This window comes from Hyperoodon ampullatus (genome assembly GCF_949752795.1).
Source record: "Hyperoodon ampullatus genome assembly, chromosome: 5".
Taxonomy (NCBI): domain Eukaryota; kingdom Metazoa; phylum Chordata; class Mammalia; order Artiodactyla; family Ziphiidae; genus Hyperoodon; species Hyperoodon ampullatus.
Genome location: NC_136918.1, coordinates 59,190,973 through 59,208,990, shown reverse-complemented (window position 1 = coordinate 59,208,990; position 18,018 = coordinate 59,190,973). Strand labels below are relative to the sequence as shown.

Here is an 18,018-nt window from a genome sequence, read left to right as displayed (position 1 = left end):
GCCAGTCTGTGTCTTTTGGTTGGGGCATTTAATCCATTTACATTTGAGGAAATTGTTGATATGTATGTTCCTGTTACTGTTTTCTTAACTGTTTTGGATTTGTTTTTGTAAGTCTTTTCCTTCTCTTGTGTTTCCTACCTAGAGAATTTCCTTTAGCATTTTTTGTAAAGCTGGTTTGGTGGTGCTGAATTCTCTTAACTTTTGCTTGTATGTAAAACTTTTGATTGCTTCATCAAATCTGAATGTGATCCTTGCTGGGTAGAGTAATCTTGGTTGTAGGTTTTTCCCTTTCATCAGTTTAAATATATCTTGCAAACACTCCCTTCTGGCCTGTAGAGTTTCTGCAGAAAGATTAGCTGTTAACCTTATGGGGATTCCATTGTATGTTATTTGTTGCTTTTCCCTTGCTGCTTTTAATATTTTTTCATTGTGTTTAATTTCTGTTAGTTTGATTAATATGTGTCTCGGCATGTTTCTCCTTGGATTTATCCTGTATGGGACTCTCTGCACGTCTTGGACTTGATTGACTATTTCCTTTCCCATGTTGGGGAAGTTTTCAACTATAATCTCTTCAAATATTTTCTCAGACCCTTTCTTTTTTCTTCTTCTTCTGGGATGCCTATAATTCGTTGTTGGTATGCTTAATGTTGTTCCAGAGGTCTCTGAGACTGTCCTCAATTCTTTTCATTCTTTTTTCTTTATGCTGCTCCCTGGCAGTTATTTCCACCTTTCTATCTTCCAGCTCACTTATCCATTCTTCTGCCTCAGTTTTCCACTATTTTTTATTTAATTAAAAAAATTAAATAAAGTATTTTTAATTTCAGTTATTGTGTTGTTCATTACTGTTTGTTGGCTCTTTAGTCCTTCTAGGTCCTTGTTAAATGTTTCTTGTATTTTTTCTATTCTCTTTCCAAGATTTTTGATAATCTTTACTATCATTACTCTGAATTCTTTTTCAGGTAGTTTGCCTATTTCCTCTTCATTTATTTGGTCTTGTGGGTTTTTATCTTGCTCCTTTGCCTATAAGATATTTCTCTGTCTTCTCATTTTGTCTAATTTACAGTATTTGAGGTCTCCTTTCCCTCGGCTGCAGGGTCGTAGTTCCTCTTGCTTCTATTGTCTGCCCCCGGTGGTGGGGTTGATCCAGTGCCTTGTGTAGGCTTCCTGATGGGAGGGACTGGTGCCTGCGTTCTGGTGGGTGGAACTGAGTATTTTCCCTCTGATGAGCAGGGCCATGTCATGTGGTATGTTTTGGGGTGTCTGTGAGCTTACTAGCACTTTAAGTAGTCTGTGTGCTGATGGGTGGGTTTTTGTTCTTGTCTTGTTTGTTGTTTAGTGTGAGGCGTCCAGCATTGGGAACTGCTGGCAGTTGGGTGGAGCTGGGTCTTGGATTCATATAGAGGCCTCCAAGAGAGCTCTTGGTGATTAATCTTCCCTGGGGCTAGGAATTCTCTAGTGGTCCAGCATCCCGGGCTCCGTGCTCCCACTCTAGAGCCTCAGGCTCGACTTCTGGTTGAGGGACCATGACCCCACAAGTCGCTTGTCCCGGCAATAAGGGGGATTAAGAAAAAAAATAAAGACTAACAAAACCCCAGACAAATGGTAAAAAGTAAAATCATACAAACAGAAACAAGGAAACATGCACACACACAAAAGAAACAAAAACAGAACAAAATAAATCAAATAGAAAAACAACCAGACAAACAAAAGAACCCAAGAAGAAAATCAAACAATTAAGAAGAAAGCTGACAAAAACCGCAAACCAAAAAACAAAACCAAAGCAGAGTGCCAACTGAAGAATGAAGCAAAGAAACAAAGCAAACCAACAGAAATGATATTAAGAAAAGAAAAAGAGAAAGGGGAAAGAATACAGAAGAGCAGAAAAGCAACATAGAAACAAATATTTTAAAAAATAGAAAATATATTAAAGAAAAAAAAGACAAACAAAACCCCAGAGAAATGGTGAAAACAAAATCAAACAAAAACAGAAACAGGGAAACACACACACACATAAAAGAAACAAAAACAGAGCCAAATAAAACAAAAAGCCAGAGAACAACCAGACAAATAGAAGAATTCAAAAATGAAATCAAACAATTAGGATTAAAAGTAACAAAAACACATAACCTAAAAACAAAACCAAAGCAGTGTGCCAACTGAAGAATAAAGCAAGGAAACAACAAACTGATAAAAATGATTAAAAAGATAATAATAATAAAATAAAATAAAAAGGGGGAAAAACACAGGAAAACAGAAAAACAAAGTATAAATAGAAATGTATAAAAAATTTTTAAAAGTTATAAAACAGAGATCCCAAAAGACTAAATAAACAAAACAACCCCCCCAAAACAACAAGAAACAAACAAAAAAAGAAGGAAAAAGAAACCAAAAAAAGAAAGCTAGAACCAACAACAGAATGAATCAAAACATAATAAAGTCAATAGTAATAATTATGTTTCCATGGGTGTCTGCTGTAAGTGTCCTTGCACACGCTGTGAGCCACAGCCCCAGGAGGCTCTCCTCTGCCTCTGGGCTGGTCTCTGGACCTGCTGTGGGCACTGTGGGGACCACTCAGGCTCTGATCTGGCCCAGTTCCTGCTTGTGCTGCCCCCAAAGTCCACAGCTGCCAGAGCTAGACTTTTTCTTTTTTTTTTTTTTAGAAATTTATTTATTTATTTTTGGCTGTGTTGGGTCTTCGTTTCTGTGTGAGGACTTTCTCTAGTTGTGGCGAGTGGGGGCCACTCTTCATTGCAGTGTGTGGGCCTCTCACTGTCGCGGCCTTCTCTTGTTGCGGAGCACAGGCTCCAGACGCGCAGGCTCAGTAGCTGTGGCGCACGGGCTTAGTTGCTCCGCGGCATGTGGGATCTTCCCAGACCAGGGCTCGAACCCGTGCCCCCTGCACTGGCAGGCAGATTCTCAACCACTGCACCACCAAGGAAGCCCTAGACTGTTTTCATTTGTGGGAACACTCAGTGTCTACTCAGATAGTCCATAGATGCAGGGTCTAACTAACTGATTGTGGGGACTTAATCTTCAGCTTGTACAGCTGGTGGAAAGATTTTCCATCTTCTTCCTTAGTCACCCCATCCCTGGGGTTCAGCTTTGGTTTTATGCCCAGATCTGCATGTGGTCCACCCACAGGAGTCTTGTTCTGAGTCTGCCTTGGAGCTCTTGGGTCTGCCCCTGTGAGGACCAGGCATAGAGGTGGTATGACTGCTTGGATCACGGGAGCCCCAGGGGCGCCAAATGCGCAGGGAAGCCGGTGGCCACGGGTGCAAGAGATATGGCCCTAGCGAGGGCCTTTTCTGCCTCCCGGTGTAAGGCACATGAGGGCCAGCCCTGAGGGGGCTTTTTTTATTATCACTGGCAGGTGCCGGCGTGTAGGTAGAGAGAGGCTACAGTAATGGTTCCTCCCCCTGTGTGTGACTGAGCAATAGCACCCTGCTTCCATGGCAGTCCAGTCTTCCTCCCTAGGCATTCCCTGCTGCAGATTTCCTCCCTCCCATCCCCTCAGTCCTTCTCCCCACAGCCAACAGCACTTCTCGCTCTGAGCCTGTTCTCCAGTCCCCACGCACCAGCTCCCAGCCCCTTTGCAAACCTGTGAATACACGTCCCAGTCCCGGGCACGTATGGCCACAGTATGGACCGTTTGTGTATTTCTCACTCTGCCCTGTCTCCCACAAACTGGCCGCTTCACCCTCTTCTGACAGCCTCTAATGCTTCCCCTCTGTCCCAGTCTATTTCCCCGTCAGAAAGGGGGTTTCCCCAAATTTGGGGCTCCTTCCTCTGCTTCAGCTTCCCTTCCCTGGGGTGCAGGACCTGGCCTGCTTCCTCTCCTCCTCCTTCTCCCTTCTTTTTTTCCATCCTACCCAGTTATGCAGTGATCTTTATAGTCCTTTCCAGTGTCCAAGGTCTTCTGCTAGTTTTCAGCTGGTGTTCTGTGAGAATTGTTGCATCTACAGGTGTATTCCTGATACATCCGTGGAGAGAGATGAACTCCACGTCCACCTACTCTCTGCCATCTTGAATCTTCTTGACTCACTTTTAAAGCTTAAAAATAATCACCAGATTCATGGGAATGTATATATTTTTCTAGTATTTGTGAAAGTGAATAATAATCATATAATATTTTTAAAAGTTCATTCATATACTCTCTAAAATCAGTCCAAATATTAACAACGGAATGGTCACCACACTGTGGGTAACACTGTACTACATGTTGGAGGCTTCTTCTAGCTTAAATAGTCCAGGAAAAGATGAATAAATTCATGTGTATTTGTGTCTGTGCCTTCATTCATTTGACAAATACATGACTCTAATTTAATTTCTACCCACTTCATTCATTTCTACCCATAATAGCATCTTTCCATTGGTTAGCTTCTTGTTCCAGTGGAAAAATGTTTAAACAGAAAAGAGAGACTGTGAATGAATCATATAAATGCTTAGAACTTTGATGAGTCGGTGGGGTCCTCTCAAGAGATCCCTTAAAGTCTAACAAGGGATGAGGCTTAGGGTAGTGAAAAATTGGTACAAAATGCTTACAGGAAGGCATAGGATGGCCTTTGGATGTGAGGAGTTTTCTGGGAGGCATATGTTCTTTCCTTTGAATATTGTGTTTTCCCCCCACCTCCCTCTACCTAAATCCTATCTTACAGGCCCAGTTCAAATTCTACCTCCTTAAAGTCCTTTCCAGCTATTCTGACTGGAAGTTTCCTTTTTTTCATCTGAAGAGTGCTTTACAATCATAGAGAAGTATTTATTAAGCACGAACTATGTTCCGGCACAGAGGTCACCTGGTTGAACACCCATATCCCTGACCTCAAGGAGTGGATGGGCTACAACTCAATGACTCTCTATGCTGCCTTGCTCAGGCTGGTTGATTCACACATATTTGTCTTGCCTCCCTTAAGGCTGAGTTACTTTTTCTTTATTTTCCTATTCCTCAAAGCACCTAAGGACTCTCCTTAGCTAAGTATTTGTTGCCAGAGACCCCAGGGTTACCAAGTTGTATAGGAAATATAAAAATAGTAACTAAGGAACTTTAAAATTAGTCTTCACTTAAATATCCTTCTCAAGTTATCACGAGCACCAATCCCGAGCAATTTCATAAACATCAGTGATGGTCATATAGGATAAACATGTAATGTGAATATAATATAAATTGATCCCAAAGGAAAACTAGAAATCTTGGGAATGATACAGGACTTCCTGAAGGCAGTGGAAGTGAGTTTAGAGAGAGCAATAGTAATTCACTCAAAGCTGTGGACGTTGATGACCCAACAGAGTCCTATCAGTTATCAGTAGAAGAAGAGAAAAGCAACAAGGATGATGGTATGATGGGTACTTCCCAAGAGAATGATTATCAAAGGATGAAGAAAGATCTTGGGGAAAAAATGAAAAACTTGAATATTTTGCAAAGTCAACAAAAACTGAGGGCTGTTAAATGGTGCCATGATACAATTTTGTCAAAAAACTGTGCCTAAAACCCCATACTTAATTCATAGTTTGCTCATTTAAAAAAACATGGCATGATTGCTATTTTAATTTTGTTGAACGTAAGATAAATAAAAATTTTCATAATTTTTAGTTTCTAAGAATTCCAATCAGCCTTTCCCACCCTCATTTTTATATGTTATTTTTGTCCTTTTTAAAAGTGTGGATTCATTTTAAGTGGCCTTTCTATGATACTAATTATCCACAAGAAGAACATCCAGTAATAGTATTCAATGAAGTGCTGGATTGTTCAGTATCATTCTTCAAAACTAACAACCGGGCTTCCCTGGTGGCGCAGTGGTTGAGAGTCCGCCTGCCGATGCAGGGGACACGGGTTCGTGCCCCGGTCTGGGAAGATCCCACATGCCGCGGAGCGGCTGGGCCCATGAGCCATGGCTGCTGAGCCTGCGCGTCCGGAGCCTGTGCTCCGCAACGGGAGAGGCCACAACAGTGAGAGGCCCGCGTACCACAAAAAAAAAACAAAAAAACAAAAAACTAACAACCAAGATCATAACAGGCAGAAAGGGCACAACTGACTTTTCTGACTCTAAAGCAGGAAGTAGGGATCCACAGAACCAGCCAGATTTCTCTTGGAAGAGTGATGCCCAGTCCAGCTAGGAGGTAATTTTGAGATAAGCCTGATCAAGGTCTTAGAAGGGAACTCTCAAGGCTTCAAAGGAAGTTGCTTACCCACAAAGCACCAGACCGCAAAGCGGATCCACGTGATGGTCGAGAGCTTTAGCATGAGATAGATGTTCACCAACATGGCAAAGGCAGGCACAAAGGGGAGACAGGGAGCCATATAGGGCAGCTTCTTGGGGTTCTCTGGCTGCTGCAGGATCACAAACACCAGGATGCTGATCAGCAGGACCATCAGAATGACCAGAAGGATGGCCCACCAGCTCTGCTCTGAGATGTAGTCGGAACCAAAGATGATGAAGGAGCAGAAGATGAACATGAGGATGAAAAGCAGGAGCACGCAGATGGTCACTGTGTGCCCTGTAGCTGCTGTGGGCCGGTCCATTTTGCCTGGAAGGCCCAGCCGGATCCTCATGGTGTAGTAACGGGGCCCAATCAGCTTCTTTAACTTGATGAGATAAATGTTTTCAGTTTCATCAGCTTCTATGCCTGTGGTCACATCCACGGTGCCGTAGTTTGGGTGGTTGACGTTGTAGGTTGACTTGTCTGATTTCCCTATGAGCATCTCATTGTCTCCCAAGGATGGTAAATTCTTAGCCCCACATGTGTTGGTGGCTGGGCCGGAAAACTCTTCCCCTTCACTCACAGGAGAGCCAACTTCCTTCTCACAGTCAGCCAGAATGCCCTCCTTCTTCTTTGTGTGCTCCTGAGACAAAAACTTGACAAACCCGTCAATGTCACTTTCTGGTTGGTATCGAAGGAGCAAGACGCAGACAGAGACCAAGGTGTAGGCGAGGAGGGTGCCGATGGACATCATCTCAATCAGATCTCTCAGGCTGACTAATAGGGAGAGGAGAGCCGCCAGGAACCCCGACACAATGCAGGCCACCACTGGGGTCTCTGTGTAGGAGCTCACGTGAGCCAGGAACCTGAAGGGAGGGGCAAGCAGAGGGTTCACGGTGAGCTACACGTGGGGATTGATTCAACATGGTTTAACACCTCCTGGTCCTGTTTCTCCAGCTTACTTCTGGATTCTCTGCCTTAAATACAGCTGCTATTCCTGCCCCAGGATTCGGTTCCCGGAATAGAATTTAAACAGAATTTACTTTAATTCCTTGAGTTTGAGCCAAACTTCTTTATTAAAATTCCTGCTTCATTATGTGATGTGATGGGTTGATTGACTCTAGGGGGTTCTCAGAAATCTAAATTGAAGCATAGGCTTTGCTATGAAGAAGGGATACTTGGCCAAGTCATACATCTGCTTGGGGGTCCTCTACACCTGTCTTACCCAAAGTGTGGTCCATGGAGCAACAGCATCAGCATCACCTTGGAACTTGTTAGAAATATGTATTCTGAGATTTTACCTGAGACCTACCATGTCAGACTCTCCGGGAGTGGGGCCCAACAAACCCTACGCTTTAAAAAACCTCCAGAGGATTCTGATTTATGCCAAAGCTTGAGAAGCACTTGCTCTACAACAGAAGTACAGGGATTTGGTTGGCAAAATAGTACAGTCATTGAGAACATGTGCTCCTGGATGAAAGCTAAATCCGGCCACTTACTAACTGGAGAAGATAGAGAAGACCAACAAGGGTGACTGAATGGCACCCTTCTTTAGCAGTTCCTGGAGGCTTAGTAAGGCACATGAGGGCCCGCCCTCCTCCTCTCTCATTCTGGCACTCCCTCCTCCCTCCACTTCCATTCCTCCCTTTTTCCATGACTCAGTCCATGAAGCAGGAATATAAACTGTGCTGGGAGCCCCAGCATCTTTCCTCTTGGTTTTCTTTGACAGCTGAAAAACCTTTTGGGTGTGTGAAGTTGTCACACCTCCACTATGGTCAGCCTTTTCTTTTTTTTTTAACATCTTTATTGGAGCATAATTGCTTTACGATGGTGTGTTAGTTTCTGCTTTATAACAAAGTGAATCAGTTATACCTATACATATGTTCCCATATCTCTTCCCTCTTGCGTCTCCCTCCCTCCCACCCTCCGTATCCCACCCCTCTAGGTGGTCACAAAGCAAGGAGCTGATCTCCCTGTGCTATGCAGCTTCTTCCCACTAGCTATCTATTTTACGTTTGGTGCATCTTTATTGAAGTATAATTTCTTTACAATGGTGTGTTAGTTTCTGCTTTATAACAAAGTGAATCAGCTATACATATACATATATCCCCATATCTCCTCCCTCTTGCGTCTCCCTCCCACCCTCCCTATCCCACCGCTCTAGGTGGTCACAACGCAAGGAGCTGATCTCCCTGCGCTATGCGGCTGCGGGGAGGGGAAGGGTAAGCTGGGACGAAGTGAGAGAGCGACATGGACATATATACACTACCAAATATAAAATAGATAGCTAGTCAGCCTTTTCTTGATCTTTCCAGCTCCCCCAAGGTCACAGCTCGGTGGTGACCTCAGGGGGTAAGCGGAGGAAACGGTGCAGAATGTGATAGCCGATGGCAGAGATAAAGTCCCTGAGCTGGATCCCTCTGCACTCCTGAGAGCTCCTTGGAGGTTTACTCCTTGTTTTGTGCGCTAGAAGAATGCCTTCCCTGCAAGCTCTTCACACAGTAGACACTAGGAACCAAGAGATGGGGCCACATCCCCTTTGTACTATGGGCAGATAGGCTACTTCATGACCAGCTTAGGGGGCTGGAAGTGTCAGTGTACTGGTGTGGTTAAAAGTCTGGTTGTCGGAGTCAAGACAGTCCTGGGTTCAAATCCTGACCCCGCCACCCAGCACCTGGGGGATTTGGGGCAAGTTTTTTTTTTTTTTTTTTTTAACCTCTCTGAGAATATTCATCTAGTATACTCTTCTGTAAAATAGAGTTATGGTGCTGACTAAATGGGATACCATATACCTGGGATACACAAATGTTCAATAAACAGTAGCGATTGTTGCTACTATTATTAGGCTCTGTTCAGAGGGTCTTATCCTCTCTTTGATTGTAACTGTGAACTTTTTCAGCTTCAGAGGGGGCAGTCGTCAGGCCTCAATGTGAAGGCAAGCCTCAGATGCCCCTGGGATGGGTTCTTCCTTCTGGAGGCCGCCCAATGTAACATTTTGGCACTCATCATCTTTATACAATGTCAAATAAGAGGGGAGGGGGCCATTGGAGGGACATATTAGTTTGTTGCTAGACTGAGGGACCCAGAGTCAAACGGAGGGGCTGTTTTAGGACCTAAACTAATTTCACTCAAACCCTTTGCCAAGATATGTGACAAGTTCCATTGTCTATGTGACAGGCACTCACATCAAAATTACAGTCAGGCTGACAGTGGGTGACAGATTCCCTGGGCAGGCATGGAAGAAAAGAATAAATGCCACCGAGCATAGCCCTTACCTGAAAAGGAGCCCGTCGCCAGCCATGGCATAAATGACCCTTGGCATTGGAAAGAGGGAGCCCAGCAAGCTGACTGTCAGTCCTGCAACCGACCCGATGGCCACTATGAATTTCGCAGCATAGAACCCACGAGCCACAAACATCTCCATGAGCGGGGATTCCGTGTCAATTGTGTAATATGGCACCATCAGAGTTAAGATCATGCTCACCTGTTAAAACAAGAGGAAACATAGCTGGAGGTAAAGGGGTCTGTCTGAAGCATGGATGGAGGTCCCATAGGAGAGGAAAGAGGTCTGGTCCTGCATGGGGGCTTGGATCTGCCACTTCTTGGCACGTGCCTTTACTTTAGACCAGTTATTTGGCCTTTGGAATGCTTGGTCTCAGTATTTTCTCCCCACATGTGAATTTAGTGGACTAGACCAAATCATTTGCAATATCTCTCTGTGACCCTTCTGTATCTGAGGGATAAGTCTGCAGGTATTTCAGCTCCATGAAAGGAGAGCTACACTGATAGTTCAATGAAGGGCAGATATTATCCGATGGAAGGAGCTGCAGCCAAAGGCACTAGAGCCAGGGCCTGGCAGTGACCATGAGCACCCTGCCCACATGGACAAGAGTCTCATTTCTTTTATACTTTCAGGGTCCTACAGGATCTTAACTGTACTAGACCTTGCCCTAAAGACCAGAGATCAAAACTCTAAAGATAAATGCGTAGGAGATCCACAACCGATTAACTGACGGGACTCATGTTTCCATTTCCTCTCTGTAGCTCAGTCCCAGGAACCAGGCAGGCCAAGAAATAAATTATGGCATCAGGATGGAATCCAGTACTACTGTGGGCTCTAAGACCACTATGGCTTTGCTTAACCAGGAACTATTTCTCCTCACATGTCATAGATCTGCTGTAACATCCCTCCCGTCATAATCGGCCCCAGGTGATGGAGCCGCCAGTCATAAGACCAGGTGCCCCCTGGCCTGTGAAGGCCAATCCTGGCATCAGTGAGGGAGTCCAGAGCCTGAAAAGAAGAGAGTGGTCCATTTCTAGATCACCTCTTTGCCTATTTCTCAGGAGCCAAGATCCTCCAGTGAAGCCATGCGCCACTAGGGAGGACAGCAGGATGAATGACCACAGCCCAGCAATTTGACTTTTTCCTGGTGGTAGAATGGGCGCCTGCTGACCAACACAAGACCAAACAACCCCTGAGGCATGGTTAGGGCCCACGCATTCTAAAAGGGAATCTTTTCCAGCAACATCGGGGTAGACCTGAGGAGAGAGGGATAGATTCTTACAGCAACTCTCAGAGTGTTTCCTGCCCACATTAGATTAGGATGGGCAGAAGTTGGTAGATGCGTAGACATATTCTGTAGTCTTTAAAGCATTATTCTAAGGAAGGAACTGTGATTATTTACTGTGTGTGCTACAATGGTTGACTACTGGAAGAGGGGAGGCATGAGGGAGGGGGAATGCAGAGCAGAGTGTCTCTGCTGCTACCCCTGCCTGCTTCCCCCACCCCCAGCTGTTCCTGAACATTCTGTCTGCAGGGCTAATCAGGGTTGGATAAGATGAAGCCAGTTGCATGTGTGTGCATGGGGCGGGGTGGGGGGGAGGTGATAACTGACCTATCCATAAAGATTTGGGTGGGCAAACCACATCCAGTGCTGCTCTCATGTTTTCCTTTGGCTTCCAGGACAATCCTGTTTTTCAGCTTGCCTTAATGATCCCTTGGCCTGGTTTCTTCAGGTTGTTGCTGAAGGTGTTTTTCCATTTTTTTTGGTAGGGGTTGTGAAGAGGTTCTTGTCGCATGCCGTGGCAGGAGGAGCGGCAGGGCCGACAGCGTGCACCCTGGCTGCTGGCTCTTTCTATGATAATTGTGGTGGCTGAAGTGAGTTGGACCCCCAGGACTTGGGGGGATTTGTGTAACCACGCATCTGTCAGCTTACCAGCTGGTCCTATCCACTGCCAGGGGCTGAGGGGGATGTTGCATGTGGCTGAACTATTTCTGTGATAGAAATTCTGGGATGGGAGCTGAGAGATGACACATCAGAAGTGTGAGGAGTGTCTGAGGGGCGTGATCCTCAGGAGACAGCCTGAAGGCTTCATTCTAAGGACTTCCCTTGGCAGGGAAACCTGAAGGGGCGAACTTGAGCCAGTGTAAAAAGAGGGAGCAATAACAGAAAGAAATTACATCTTCTCCCACTCTGTACCCCCCAACCCACCAGATTTAAGGGAGAAGCATTTCTAGAGGATGATGAATTCTCTTTCCCCACCCTGGGAGAGCCTTGTCTCTTTGCTGCCGGGAAGCTCCCAGAAGACAGAAGAGCATTGAGGAGGGCGCGCAGAGGCCCACAGTGCCTCTGCTTGCACACCCACCTGTTACTGCCAGCCTGTGATCTGAGCTCCTTGGACGGCAGCCCACTCCCTGCACACTATCCCGTGGGCAGCAGTGGACACCAAGAGCCTGTGCATAGGACGGAGCAGGGACGGGGGCCATGGCTGAAGTGAGAACCTGGGGCTTCTCCTGTCTCCAGTTTGGAGCCCTGATTTCCTCCTTGGCATTGGTGGGTGGGGTGAGCTTGAGCCAGTGTAAAAAGAGGGAGCAACACAAAACATATGCGTACAAACACCAAAAAGGCACAAGTAAAGGATTACTTCCTGACAGAAGGAAACCCAGTCCCAGAGCCACATTTTAAGGTCAAATATGGAAAGGCCATGAGGAGGGTCACATAAGCATTTGGTACTTACAGATACATATGCTGTCAGGCAGATGACCAGGGAGGCAGTGATAGCATAAGGGATGGATGTGTTGGGATTCTTGGCTTCCTCTCCAGTGGTGGCGATGATGTCAAAGCCAATGAACGCATAGAAACATGTGGCTGCTCCTTGCAGCACCTATCGGGATGAAGACATTTATCAGACTCAAAGTGTCAGGGCAGCACCAGGGCCTGACGTGGTCCCCAGAATTGCCTGGTGCCCGGCAAACAGTACTGAGTGGTAGAAGGAGTAACATGGTGGAACTTGTGCTAAACGCTTGAGTTCTGATCTCTACTTTCTAGCTGTGTGACACTGGGAAATTCCCCCAAGTGTAAAATGAAGATAAGAAGAATTATATCCAAATAAAAACGAGGTCAGGGCTTCCCTGGTGGCGCAGTGGTTGAGAGTCCGCCTGCCGATGCAGGAGACACGGGTTCGTGCCCCGGTCCGGGAAGATCCCACATGCCGCGGAGCGGCTGGGCCTGTGAGCCATGGCCGCTGAGCCTGCGCGTCCGGAGCCTGTGCTCCGCAACGGGAGAGGCCACGACAGTGAGAGGCCCACGTACCGCAAACAAACAAACAAACAAATAAAAAACCAACCCCCCCCCCCCCAAAAAACGAGGTCATTCAACACATTCAAATAATTTTTGGAAGTAAATGGGGTTATAAATAAATCAATAAGTTGGCTATCCCTATGTCTTGGGGAACTCATTAACTTCTTTGTTCTCTGTTTTCATTCAGTGGTTATCAATCACAACCAGAGTCTGTATGACTGCCCGTAGTTGTTTGGAAATGTAGGGAGGTACTTGTGACCGACACAGAGACATGGGGTGGGCACTTCTGGCATTTAGTGTACGGGGCTCAGATGCTTTTGCACAAATTGTCCTGCCCAAATTACCATTAGTGACCCTGGTAGATATTTCCAGGGCATCTTCCAGATGTGAAATGATATAAAAGATTTTAGATCTTCAAATCGTGTAGTGTCTTTCATGGGAAGACAGGTGGAGACAATTTGACTTTACTGTTCCTTTTGGGGGCTTGAGTGGCCTTGGGCTACAGGGCAAGGGAAGGATGAGGAGTGAGGCAGTGTGAAGCTGAGGAGGTGGTATCCAGTGACATCTGCTGGATGTCTGTCTGACAGGAGCCTATGTGATCCCAAGGGTGGTTGTGACTTGATGAGTCAAGCAGTGAAAATCTTCCACTGAGGAGTGTGTGGCTTTCTTCCAAAGAATCTATCAAAGTTTAAATTATGTTTTCCCACCTTAGCATTCTCATTATCAGCTGAAAGTAAGAAATGTGCCTCTTTGAATGCTTGGGGGTGTCCCATTTGGGGAAGATGAAAGAGATTTTTCTGGGGTTTTGTGTATGGGGTGAGGGCATTTGGCAACCTGCAAGCTCTAGCCAGGGGGCCAGGAGTGAGGCTCATTGTGGACTGACCATTTTTTCCTTTTCTCCATATTCGGTTTATACATGATGAAATTCTAAACACGTGCCAAGCAGACACCTGTCCCTAAATTTTCACTCTTACCTTTCCTACTGACTTCTCAATAGGTAAAAGACAAAATACTGAGAAGTGGAACCTACAAGGAACATCACAAAATGGAAGATTGTCTCAAACTTTCAAAAGCAACCTTTGCTCATCTGTAAAATGAATTGGTCTCTTCTACAGTCTCTCCTGTCAGGACTTTAATGCTTCAGTTCTCTAACTGGAAGTTCTTATTCTGGGGTCCATGCAATTCGCGGGGGAGGGTCTGAGAATTTTTCAGAGAAAAAAATACATCTTTCTGTTCACTACCCTTCAACTGAATGTTATCATTTCTTTCAATTATGAGTGTAGGTGACTAACAGTACCTGTGACTTTGTCACCAATAGCAATCAGCTATTTTCCCATCGTATTAGTTGTTGCAGAGATCTTGAAATACCACTTGTGCTCATTGTGACTTCCAATTTATGTCAGTTATTAGACATAGATATTAATATTTAAAGCACTAATAACAAAGCACGTTGTTTTATCACAATTTAAAAATATTTTTATAACTATATTTCAATATACAATTGACCCTTGAACAACATGGGGGTTAGGGGTGCCGACCACAGCACAGCTGAAAATTTGAGTATAACTTATACTGGCCCTCTGTATCTGTGGTTCCCCCATGTACTCAGTTCCTTCATATCTGTGGTTCTGTATCTGCAGATTCAACCAACCACTGACCGGTGTAGTACTGTAGTATTTACTTTTGAAAAAAAATCCACCTAAGTGGAACCACTTGGTTCAAACTCATGTTGTTCATAGGTTAACTGTAATTGATTTCTTTCGAACTCCTATGTAATTAGGTTATTCATTTATAAACACAATTTATACATAGTATAAACATAACTCAAAAGGGGTCCATCGGCTTCACCAGACTGCCAAGGAGTCCACTGCACACAAAAAAATCTAAGAACTTCTGATCTATTCTAATAGAAAGAACTTCTCAAACAAGCAGTTGTCACCAGAGGAGTACTTTCTGGGGGAGGAGATAACTCCCAATTTCACACCAGCAAAGTCCTCCATTTGAAGATGTGGAAACTGTCTTTGGCATCCAGACAAGGAGGTCAAACAGATCTCACCTCATCGTATGTGGAGGTTCACAGGTTTGGAAACGTGCTTTGTTTTCATTTGTCTAAAAGATGTCTCTGGTGTTCAGGGATGAATGATTGCTGGGACTGTAGGCTCGCTAAGCTGCTCCAGTTAAGGAAAGCCTTGCTTTAAGACAGCTTCCAGAAAACAGTCCTGTCTTCTCTTCCTTTAACATCTTTCTTCCCGTACACACACACACACCTCTTGTAAATCATACAGTGACCTTCTCTGACAATCAGTCTAAAGATGCATTGCTCCCAATTAGGATGTCCCACGGCTACAGTGCCATGCCCACTTGGTGTGATCAGTGCTGGATGGAAAGGTCATAGATACTGGAAGAGCTCCCTGATGAGGATAGGTGGGTAGGAAGGTCCTAAATAAGAACTATAGGGCCAGTCTACCCTGGAGAAAGGTGAGAGGTCTGTAAACCATGCCATATGAAGATTAACTGAGGACCAAGGGATGTCTAACTGAAAAAGAAGACTCAGTGGAAGATACCTCCAGACAGAATTGGAGGGACACCTTCCAATTTTGAAGGCTCCAGAGGCAATCACAGAGCCATGCAAATGGGTGGCATAGGACTTGGTTAGGAGTGCAGATTCTGTAGACTGTCAGACCTAGGTTGGTTCTGCCATGTACTAGCTTGGTGACCTAGAACAAGTTCCTAACCCCTTGGGGTCTCATTTTCTTTATCACTTAAATGGAAATAAAAATCGTGTTTAGCTCGTTGGATTGTTCCAGGGATTAAATGAGATAATACAGTCAACCACAGTCATAGAATACAATAGGTACTTAATAAATATTCCTCTTATCAGTAGTATTTTTATTACTATTATAAGTTTTTCTAGAACAGATGAAACCAAGGGCACAAATTCCTCCTCCTCTTCCTCGTCCTCCTTATTTTTTTTTTAGAACTTGACACATTTTTTAAACTGCTCCCAAGAACCAGGAACTGTGCTTGGTGATGTGGATGCAATTATGTGCAAAAAACACTCTGAGCTTGACTTCCTGGGGCTTGGAGCCTAGAGGACACTGCACGACCCGAAATGCTACCTTGACTGTGGTAACAAACTGAAAAAGATTAATAAATATCTATATTATTTGTAAAACACGGATGCTACTATTTCCCAGATGAATGAAAGAATGGATGGCAATTACTGATAATGATTAGATACCAGAAAATTAACTATGATCAAGTTGGGAAGAGAGAGAATAAGTTTGCAAAGAGAATGTCTGTTAGCCTGAACTTGCATGTGTAGAACTAGAAAGAAATTATGGTTGAAGAAAGACTAAGCAGATCAAAGGTAGGACATCTGGAGGTTCTACTGTGATAGGCAGGACACGGAATTTAACTCAGATGGTTCAAATGAATGATTTCAGTGAAGGCGCTCTAGGGGTCAAGGCTGGGAAGAAGTGAGGAAGAAATACCCTGGCCTTGTTCTCTTCTCACCTTCTGATCTGATGATATCTCCCATTGGCTAAACCCAACAGGAAGCAACCAGCAGGGGGTCTTCTGGAACACAGAACAGAGCATGAGGGGTAGAGAAGGGATCTGGGGACTGTGGGCAAATGGGGAAAAATCAGCACACCTGCCAAGATCAAACAGACTCTGGCCTAACAAGATATAGATTAAATAAACAGATTATGTAAGAAAAGATAATACAATTAGCAAATAGGGTCACCTTTTTACCTGAGTTAGTTTGAATGAGTTTTTCTTCCTTGTAAGCAAATAATCTCTGGTAAATACAAAAGAACCACGAAATGAAACTGTGTATGGGTGTGTCTCTACCCAAATACCCACTAAAACTGCTTTCCACTTCACTCTACCCAGATCTCAGATCCGGCCTCTGGTATTTACGATTAGGATACAATTCCATGCATGAAAGAATGTGTGCGGTACCTAGGGGTGAGCATCTGTGAATTAAATTGGTGGGTGAAGTGTGTGTATGTGTGTGTGTGTGTGTGTGTGTGTGTGTTTCTGGGTTCATCTGTACTTTATCCTAACTTTCCTTTAATGTTTTATGTAAATAAAAAAAAAGTATTGACTTTTATTTGATGACATTAATGGAAATTGTTTTCCAAAGTCCACCTGGTATAGCTGCTCAGCCAGGCGATCCAGATGGCTCCTTCCCTCTACAGAGGGAAACAGCACGTGCCTCAGTTGCTGGCGGGCCGCTGCTTAATTAGTTGACAAAAGAATGACATTGCTGGCCTGCTACTCAGCGTCTGGGATCCCTAAAAGCTGGCCCTTGTGACTTGTTGATATTTGAGAGGCATTAGGATGAGGCAGCTCTCTGTATTCTGCCTTGGTGTGTCTGCCAGATGTGCCTAGGAGATAATTAGGCACATTTTTATAATTCACTCTCAAGGTCACAAGCCAGAACTCCAACATTAACAACATTTCCTACCACCCTCACGCTCCAGATCTATTAGCAGCCTGTCCACAGCGACAGTGGAATGTGCTAATAGGTTCCAACAAGTGGATTCAAATGTGGAGACATGGGAAACAGGTTTTCCTTTGTTTGGAGGCTGTCAGCATTCCCCACAAATACTTGCTCTGAACCATTTTCCTGGGAGCTATTTGTGCTGGTAGAGTGTCTTATTTGGTTAAAGAGAAACCATAAGATAGCATCGAGAACAAATAACATATAGTGAATATGCATCCGACAATGTTCAAGAGCTGAGGAATTGCAGATAGAAGCAGGGGTTCAGCTGAGGGCCAGCAGTTACTTGATACAGGGAAAAAAATGTTTGTTGTTCTTAAGCTCTTCAAGACCAAAGAAGCATTTGACCCAGAACCTGTAAGTGAGTAAACCATTCCTTATGCTATTTTCTTTGGAAGGAAGTGGTTGGAGCAGGGAAAGAGTAGGCTTCTGAGGGGTCCATGGCCAGAGGATGGATTGCTCTTTAACTCTTTCAGAGTCCTTGAAAATTGTGTTTCAAGTCATGTAATGGTATCCTTATAAACCACTCTGTCCACAGTGGTTTCCTCCATCCTGTCCTACCTAAAAGGATTGAAGAAGAAAGTGGACTGGAACTCTGCACTAGTCCCCTTGTCAGGGGTGGGGGTCAGAATTTCCTTAAGGAGTGAAGAAGTTCATGAAGCTGCCAAGTAGGCAACTCGATTTTGTTGACAATTGTCAGATGACAGAGTAGGGAGTGTGTTTATTCACTTG

At 44.6% G+C, this 18,018-nt stretch overlaps 1 protein-coding gene across 1 annotated transcript in view; it reads right to left on the bottom strand.

Moving 5' to 3' along the window:
- Positions 1–18,018, bottom strand: part of SLC7A14 (solute carrier family 7 member 14) — a gene marked incomplete at both ends in the record, with an annotated part of 68,676 nt that overhangs the window by 16,614 nt on the left and 34,044 nt on the right. The window contains 3 exons of the mRNA XM_079704435.1: positions 6,184–7,061; positions 9,471–9,679; positions 12,214–12,360. Of these exons, the coding sequence (XP_079560561.1) occupies positions 6,184–7,061; positions 9,471–9,679; positions 12,214–12,360 (1,234 nt within the window). The remainder of the gene's footprint in view (positions 1–6,183; positions 7,062–9,470; positions 9,680–12,213; positions 12,361–18,018) is intronic.